Raw genomic sequence first — 8,651 nt, 5'->3', positions numbered from 1 at the left:
ACCATGAGGTCTCTGCGGAGCCTTCTCTTCTCAAGCTGAACAAGCCCAGTTCCCTCAACCTTTTCCTCACAGGAGAGGTGCTCCAGCCCTCTGGCCATCTTAGTGGCCCTCCTCTGGACCTCCTCCAAGAACTCCACATCCTTCCTGTGCTGGGGGCCCCAGGCCTGGACGCAGTGCTCCACATGGGGCCTCACAAGAGCCGAGTAGAGCGGGACAATCCCCTCCCTCTCCCTCCTGGCCACCCCCAGGGACCTAAAGCCTCAGCCCCAGCTAGAGAGGCCAGCACTGACCCCAGGGCCTGAAGCCACAGCCTGACAGGCTGGAACCAGTCCCCGGAGTTCAAGCTGTGTCTAAAGACACAGCCCCACCCTGAGTGGCCAGCACTGGCCCCGGGGCACACAGGGGTGCATTCCAATTGGTTTCTACTGATTCCTATTGGTCTCTATTCACCCCTATCAGTCCTTGCTGGTCTTTTCCAGACGCTGATGCATTCCTTTCACAAAAACGAGGTCCGACGACCCACTCGTTTTCGGGTTTGTTGCCCGTTTGTAAAATATTTTATGACGTATACATATCAATCTACGTCTCTTTTTCCATCTCCCGAGTCACGCCTCCCCTGGTCAGCAAAGGGTCACTGCCGCAATGGAGTCATCCAAACTCAGAGGAATAGTACACATCCATTTATTGACAGCGTTCTTAACAACTGACAACAGCCCATTGGAGGTAACGTTGCCTAATGGGCTAATTACAATTCATAAGCCTTCGAGGTAACCAGCTGTAGGAAATGGGTGCTACGAAGACTCAAAGAATCCAAGAAGCCACGTCCTGGTGTCAGGTGCAGATCTTCAGCCTGATGGGTCGTCGGAGGTGGTGGTGTTCAGCTGACGACTCACGACGACAGTACAACTTATTTGTAAGTCCAAAGTGGTGGCACTCAGCCGCCTGCTGGCACTGCCCCACAGCTGTGCCTCTGCGCCCCTGGGGGCAGGAGCACAGGAGAGGCCCCTTCCGTGGGGACAGAGCCCTCTCGCCGCGCCCCACCGCGCAGCCCCGAGCTGGGAGGGGGGACTGAGAGGGGCGGTCAGATGGGCAGCAGCCCATCACAGACCACACGCAGGCTCCTGCTCGCAAAGTACGCCAGGGAAGCGTACATTGCCTGGGGCAGCACTCGCAGCAGGAGCCGATACAACAGCTCCTGGTCATAGTTCTGGGCGTACAGCACTGCACAGCCCAACACAGGTAACGAGCAGCAGCTGGAGGCTGACAAAGATGAGGCAGATCATCCTGGGGGGCAAAAGAGGGCCAGGAATGAGGCGTTCCGACCCCACGGCAGCACAGCCCCACACAGCGCCAAAGGGGACACCCGGGAGCCGCGCCGGCTGCAGCGGGGTCCAGGCCATCAGCCCACTGCCGGGAGCCCGGCTGCTGCCGGCTGGGCACAGGGCAATGAGGGGATACTTACTTCATCCAGAAGGCGAGCCCACGTCTCCTCGCCCGCTCAGCCTTCTCCTGTAGGTGAAGATGGGGCAGGGGCACTGGTCAGGCCCTGCTGCACAGCCGGGGCTCGTGCAGGACAGTGGCAGCCCGGCAGCGCAGCAGCACAGCTGCAGCGCTGCAGGGAGCCCTGTCCCCGAGGAGAACCTTGTCGGACAGGGTGAGGGTGCGCTGGGCTCTGCCCCTTACCAGCTCTGCTTCCACCAGCTCCGGCAGCACAGCCCCAGGCACGTGGGCTGCCTCCAGCTCCAGCTGATGCTGCTGCCTGTAGGGAACAAGGCCTGCTTGGAGGGTGCCGGCCTCTGTCAGCACGCGGGCTCCCCAGCAGTGCGTGCCCACCCCCGGGCTGGGGTCGGGCTGCTCTGTCACACCATGTGCCCAACTGAAACCCAAGCCCCAAGCCCAGCAGCACTGCAGTCTCGTTGCTGCCCCAGGTGCTGCAGAGGCCCAGAGCCACTCACCAGGCACCCTCCAGCTCCAGCTCCTCCCGCTCCTCTTGCAGGCGCTGTCTTTCCTGGCGCAGCACCTGGCAGACAAAAGCGTGAGTGCCCATGCCTGCTGCAGTTGCCCTCCAGGTCCCCACCTGGGGTCAGGCAGCCCCCATCCCCTCGCCCCTCCACGCTACCTCGATCTCCTCTGTCTCAGCCTTCAGCTGATCTTCCAGCTGGGCAATGAACTGCTTCTCCTGCAAAGACAATGGCTGTGCCATGTGGGGTGGCTGCGCTGGGCCCCACGGACCCGAGGGATGGGGACCAAGGTCCTCCCACAGAGCCAAAGCTGTGAGTGCACTGAGCTCTGAGGACGAGCCCCAGCTCCACCCTACCTGCTCCAGATCCTCCTTCCTGGCAGCTGTTCTTTCTGCCCGTATTTGCTGGGCATCCTGCAGGAAAGGGGAAGGGGAGCGGCCATCAGGGCACCGACGCTCTCACGAAGCTCCATCTGACAGCAGCTCCATGCCACACTCCCCTCCTGCCTCCTCCATGGAGGAGCTGCAGACCCACACGAGGGGACATCTGCTCACCTTCATCAAGGATTCCCTGGCCTCAGCCTTGCGCTTCTCCACGGCGCGCTCATGAGCCTGTGGGAGGGGAGAGGAGCGGCGTTGGCACCGAGGTGCTGCCAACAGCTTTGCATCCCGCCGGAGGTGCCCGGCCCTCTGCTGCCATGCCATGGGCAGGGTGCCCTCCAGCCGGCAGCTCGCCCCGCTGGCCCTTCTGTGTCTGTGCACCCAGAGCTCACCTGCAGCAGCTCCTCCAGCAGATTCACACGCTGCAGATCTGTTAATGTCCCGCTGGCAAACTGGGCCCGCATTGCTGCACCACTCGCACAGCTCCTCGCTGGACCAGAACCAACCGCAAAATGAGGCAGGCAGGTTCAGCGCTGACCCACTGCCCCTGCCCCACCCCAGGGCCTCTGTGAGGTCATCACATCATTGTGACATCACCCGCACAGGAGGGTCCTGGAAGATCATAGAACTGCAGGACGGCGTGGCTTGGGAGGTTCCTTAGTGATCACAGAACCATAGAATGGTTTGTGTTGGAAGAGTCCTGGAAGATGATAGAACCACAGGATGGTGTGGCTTGGAAGGGTCCTGGAAGATCATAGAATCACAGAATGGTTCTTTGAAACAGCTGTGAAGGATCTGTGAGCAAATCCGCCGTCAGTAGTTGGTGCCGCGGGAAGGCCTGAGGTCCGACCTTTCCTCCAACGGCTTCAGTGTAACTTTGGAAAGACAGTGCTCACACCTGGTTTGTTCTATCTGCCAGGACGTCACTCAGCTGCGTTGCGACGGCGACGGCGCGCCCTCATTCATGGCACGGCGTACAGCCGTCCGCGTGACGACGGCGCACGCGTGGCTGTGTATCCATAACAGCCGCGCTTCAGCGCGGCTGTCCCCTTTGGATGCTGCCATGGCGCGTCGTCCCACGCTGTGACGTCATCGCCTTGCGCCCGGGTGAGGCGGCGGCCTCGAGGTTGTCCTGCTGTGCTCCGCAGTGCTCCAACGCCGCGGGGCGGCTCCGGGCGCCGCCTCAGCTTCTACAGGTGGGTGTTCGGGGGGGGGGGGGGTCGGTTCATGTGCCGGGGCTAAGAGGGTGGGGGGCCGCGTGCCGCTCGCTCTGTGTTGGCCCCGTGGGGCCTTTGTGGTCCTCAGGGCCTCTGCCCGGGGGCAGGAGGTGCCCTGTGTCCCCCCTCTCCCCCCGCCATGGGCCGCCCACAACGGCCCCCCAGGGCCTTCGTCTGTCCCCTAGGTTTACACCCAGTCCCCATCCTCTAGTTCCCTCATTCTGACCACTTGAGTCCTTTTCCCCCCTTCCCCTCAGTGCCTTCCCTCCGTGTCCACCCATTTCCCATTCTGATCCCCAGGGTCCGTCCCCTCCCCTCCCCCCGTTCCCTCCCTAGTCCACTCTTCTGATCTCTGGTGTCCCCTGTCCCCCGCCCCACCCCCCACTCCCCTCTATTTTACTCCACAGGGCCTCCTGTCCTCCCTTCCCCCCCACCTCCTGACCCCTTTTTTCTGACTCCCAAAGTCCCCTGTACCTCCCCCTCTCCCTCCCCCCCCCACCCCGTGCCCTCCTCCCTGTCCCCTGGTATCCAGTCCCCCATTTTGCCCCCCAGTCCCCTCCAGCCAGACCCCCTTTCTGTCCAATAGAATCCCCCCACAACCTCTGACTCTCCTGTCCCACCCCTCACTCCTCCCCCAGATGCTCTTTCTGCCTCTTAGAGACTCTGTTCACCCCTTTCCCACTTCAGACACTCTTTCAACACCTTAGAGACCCCATTCCTCCCTTCCCGCTCCAAAACCCCCCAAGATCTCCCCCAGACTCCCTTTCCACCCCATAGAAGCCCCTCACAACCCCCCAGCTTCCCCCTGCCACCCCCTCTCCACCCCCAGGCCCCTTTTCCTCTGAATAGAGACCCCACTCACCCTTTTTTCCCCAGACACAACCCCCCTGTCCGCTCCCAGACTCCCCTTTCTGCCCTACAGAAGCCCCATTGCCCCCCCCCCCTCAACTCCCTAAGTTCCCCTCCACAATGCTCCACACCACCCCCAGTCCCCCGTTGTACCCACAGAAGCCTCTTTTCCCTCTTTTTCCACCCCACAACTCCCTCTCTTTGCCCCCAGACCTCTTTTCCACCCCATAGAAGCCCCCCAGAACCCCTCAGTTTCTCCCTTTCACGCCTCCCTCCACCTCCAGACCCCCTTTCCACCCCACAGAAGTCCCATTCACACCTCTCTCCTAGATTCCCCGCAACCCTCCTCTCCACCCCGACTTTCCTTCCACCCCATGGAAGCCCCACTAACCCTTTTCTTCCCCCCCACAACCCCCCTGTCCAGCACTGGAGTCATCCAGAAGGAACTAGAGGTGTCCCAGAAGGGTCTTGGGGGTGGCCAGGGTGTCCCCAAGTGGATCTAGAGGGTCATTGGATTAATCCAGAAGGGTCTGGAGATGTCCTGGAGGGGTCTTGGGGTGTCCAGGGGGTCTCCCCCTTTTGACTAGCAGACAGGTCCAGCACTGGAGTCATCCAGAAGGAACTAGAGGTGTCTCAGAAGGGTCCTGGGGTGGCCAGGGTGTCCCCAAATGGATCTAGAGGGTCATTGGATTAATCCAGAAGGGTCTGGAGATGTCCTGGAGGGGTCTTGGGGTGTCCAGGGGGTCTCCCCCTTTTGACTAGCAGAGAGGTTAGGAATTTCCAAAAGGAAATGAATTCCTTAACTGAGGATCCTATAAGAGGAGCAGAACAGTTAGATCAATTTGTGGAGCCTAATTTCCTCTCAGGGATGGCAATGATGTTTCTCATGGGTATGTTGTTTACTGGAGAAGAAGGAGGTGCAATTCGGTGGGCAGCTGTGCAAGAGTGGGAAAGGAGTACAGAAGAAAGGTCGGGTCCTGTGGGGAGGTGGAGAGAGGAAGGATCCTGAGGATAAACTGTCCTGGTTATTGTCACTGTCTTTGTGACTGTTAACTGTTTGTGGTGTGAAAGTATTATTAAGAAGCTGTTATGGGACAAGGGGTGTCTAAGAAGATACCAGAAATGACTCCCTGGGTTGTATTTTGGCTCACAGGAGAGACGTTGTGGGTGAGACAGAGGGAACATCAAATGAGAAACTGGGAAGAGATATGAAGTAGCGGGACCAGTTTTTCTAAGTGAGTATTCTAATCATGAGACCAAGTACTGGGTGTTTGTGGGAACTGGAGGGTGTTTGATTCGTGGGTTTTGAAGGGACCCCCATGAGCAGAACTTGGAATGAGAAAGGGAGCCAGGGCCGGAGACTGCTGCTGTAAACAGTGCTATTTGTGAAGGGGGGGTGGAGAGGACGGGGCACTGGAAATGAGAATAGCCTTCATCTGCAGAGATCTAGGAAACCCGAAATCCCAGTGCTAGATGATGCTGAAATATGATGTTAGTAGTTCATGTAACGATGAGAGTTTGGAAAGTGAAAAAGGTTTGGGAAAGACAAGGCTGAGGAAGGCAGAGATGAGCAAGGTGTAACAGGGATGTCAGGATTGAAGAGAGATGAGTGGTATGGAAGAACTGACTGAGGAACAGAGATAGGGAGGAGATTGGGAAGAACAACAGCAGCTGCTACTGTTGCTGCAATAGAGCAGGGCCATAGGACCCAGAGGTCCCTTCAGGAAGAGGTGGGGGGAGGGGGGGGGCTGGAAGAGCCCAGGGAGGGCTCTGCCCCACAAACTGCAGGGAAATGGGACACTGGTGGAGAAATCCTATCAAGCTGAGTGAGAGGGAACGAGGGAACCATCTCTGATCACAGAAGCTGGATGATGGGAACCTGGGAAGTTTTCCGTAGCAGATCCACTGTTTAAACTACAGCTAGGGGAGAAGGATAAAGAGGTTTATTTTCTGGTGGGTACGGGTGCCTCTTACCACCCGGAGATGGTTTTTGTAACAGTAGTAGGAGCTAGTGCCCAACAAGAAAAAGCTTACCTTTTGGGATCAATTAAATATAGGCTGAGAAAATAAGTAGGAATACATAAATCCTTGTACATGCCAGGTTCTCCAAAACCGTTACCCTGGCAAGACTTATTAGAACAAATGGATGCAGAGATTAGATTCAATAAAACTGGAGCTAAGGGTCAAACAAGATTAACTGATGGAAAATTGTAAGTCTGGCTTTAATACAAACTGGGAAAAAACAATGTTGTACCCCCAGAAGTTACAGAAATCTTAAATAAAGTATGCTTAGGAGTGTGGGTACCAGGGATGGCTGGTAGAGACAAACTGCAGCCCTAAGTTAAAAGCAAGAGCTAGTGCTAGCTCAGTCAGGGTAAAGCAGTGCCCTTTGAGGATATGCAACTGTAGAAGGATAAAAGAAAAACTAGGTAACTTTTGGATTTTGGATTACTAATTGAATGTGAATCCAAATACAGTACTCCAATCTTGCTGATGAAAAATTGGAGAGCAAGTGCTATAGTTTAGTACAAGATTTGAGGGCAAGGAATAGAATTGTTGAATGTATACAGTCTGTAGTGGCAAATCCATACACTTTATTAACTAAGTTAGGGAATGAGTAGGTGGAGTTTACCTTCTGGATTTGAAGGATGCCTTTTCTGCCTGGTTTGGCCAAAGGAAGCCTAAGGTTATTTGCCTTTGAATAGGAGACCCCCAGAATGGGGAGAAAAGCGTCAGTTAACCTGGACAGTGTTACGCAGGGTTGTGAGAACAGCCCAATGATTTGTGAGAGCCAGTCGGCTTGTGAGCCCAAGACATGGGTTCCTCCATCCCAGGGTGGAACTTTACTGCAGCATGTGGGTGCCCAGTAAGCACAGAGGACTGTGTGCAGTGTACTGTGTGCAGTGTACTGTGAGTTTGATGTATTTCTTGGCTTAGATGGTTATCAAGTTTCTCAACAGAAAGCTCAACTGATCAAAGAGAAGGAAGGAAGCAATTTGCTGGGCTCCCAGGACACCAACGCAGAGCTACCTTCGAGCCGGCACTGTGTGACTGCATGGAGACTGTCTGTGCCAGTGGGCCAGACCTAAAGAAGGAACTACCAGATGATGCTGAGGATTCCTGCATTCATCGACAGAAGCAGTTTAGTGAGACAAAGGAACCGTAAGGCAGGATATGCAGTAACTGCTACTGAGCAGGTAATCAGAGTACAACCGTTACCTGTAGGGACTTCCACTAAGAGGTCTAAAATAGCCTTAAACGTATGGACAGATGCTAAATATGCATTTGGGGTGGCACACACTTATGGTACCATCTGGAAAGAGCAAGGAGTGCTCACACACAGGGAAAACAAATTGAGCACGGTGTATATCTACCAAAGAGCGTGGCTGTTATACACTGTGATGGACATCAGAAAGGTGACACTGTCCAGGAAACTGGAAATATGATAGGGATCAGGTGGCAAAACAGGCAGTTGAAGGAAAAGAGATAGCAGAACTGGCTTTAATTCCAGATGGTAAACTTCAAATCTCTGAACCTGAGTCAGCCTGTGGAGCATTTTAGAGGGGACGGGAATCTAATTAATGATTTAGAAGGGAAGAGAGCTAGCTGACAGATGGGTGCGTACCCAGATGGACACGCTGTTGTGCCCTTTAGTACTTTATGGAAGTTGGTTCTAAGGGAACCTATTGAAACATACTGAGGGGACAAACAGTAGAAAGTAATTGCGCAATCTAGTACCAGGAACAGGGTACAAGTGGGGCCTATTAGGAAAGGGAACCTTCCAGGGCAACAATGGCAAATTGTTTTTTGTTTGGAACTACCAGGAAAAAAGGAGGGTTTTGTTATATGCTAGTTGAAACCAATACCTTTCCAGGGTGGCCAGAAGCATTCCCTCTGCAAAGCCAAAGAAGTAGCCGAGGTATTGTTGCAGGAGATTATTCCAAGGTTTGGGGTTAGTGCAACAATATCCTCCAACCAGGGAGCTCCCTTGATTGTAAAGATTGTCCAACAGGGCAGAAATAGCTTTGGAAACAGAGAAACTGGTTCTAGGAACAAGAGCCCAAGGCCTTGACAGCTTGATAAATCATATTTTACAAAGAGATTATGTGTATATATTAGATCTCTTTCAGACCACCCCTGGAACCAGCTGGGGAAGGTCTGTTCCAGGTGCTGCTAACGTCCCACACAGCTGTCAAAGTTAAAGAACAAGCGCTGTGGATGCATTAGACTAGGGTCAATAAGAC

The 8,651-nt window shown here is 55.0% G+C and overlaps 1 protein-coding gene and 1 long non-coding RNA gene across 11 annotated transcripts; one reads left to right on the top strand and one right to left on the bottom strand.

Moving 5' to 3' along the window:
• The first annotated feature begins 151 nt into the window (after positions 1-151).
• Positions 152-8,431, top strand: LOC121108707. Of its 3 annotated transcripts, none has more exons than XR_005843381.2 (4): positions 152-913; positions 1,997-3,537; positions 5,561-5,642; positions 7,368-8,431. It is a non-coding gene; the product is annotated as an uncharacterized LOC121108707 (long non-coding RNA). The 3 variants fall into 3 exon arrangements; XR_005843383.2 differs by having other exon boundaries at positions 7,357-8,431; XR_005843382.2 differs by having other exon boundaries at positions 7,345-8,431.
• Positions 666-3,414, bottom strand: LOC112531389 (trichohyalin-like). 8 transcript variants are annotated; one of them, XM_046906031.1, is made up of 9 exons: positions 3,240-3,414; positions 2,734-3,085; positions 2,516-2,572; positions 2,318-2,374; positions 2,120-2,179; positions 1,956-2,020; positions 1,684-1,759; positions 1,463-1,509; positions 666-1,284 (listed from the first exon to the last, which is right to left on the bottom strand). In XM_046906031.1, exons 2-9 carry the CDS (start codon positions 2,803-2,805, stop codon positions 1,200-1,202), a joined length of 519 nt encoding a protein of 172 aa, XP_046761987.1. In that variant the 5' UTR covers positions 2,806-3,085; positions 3,240-3,414; the 3' UTR covers positions 666-1,199. The 8 variants fall into 8 exon arrangements, with proteins under 8 accessions (XP_046761987.1, XP_046761988.1, XP_025002196.2 ...); XM_046906032.1 differs by having other exon boundaries at positions 2,734-3,041; XM_025146428.3 differs by having other exon boundaries at positions 2,734-3,414.
• Positions 8,432-8,651: the final 220 nt, after the last annotated feature.

Source organism: Gallus gallus (genome assembly GCF_016699485.2).
Source record: "Gallus gallus isolate bGalGal1 chromosome 32 unlocalized genomic scaffold, bGalGal1.mat.broiler.GRCg7b 32_unloc6, whole genome shotgun sequence".
NCBI lineage: Eukaryota > Metazoa > Chordata > Aves > Galliformes > Phasianidae > Gallus > Gallus gallus.
This window is presented reverse-complemented; position numbering and strand designations above follow the sequence as displayed.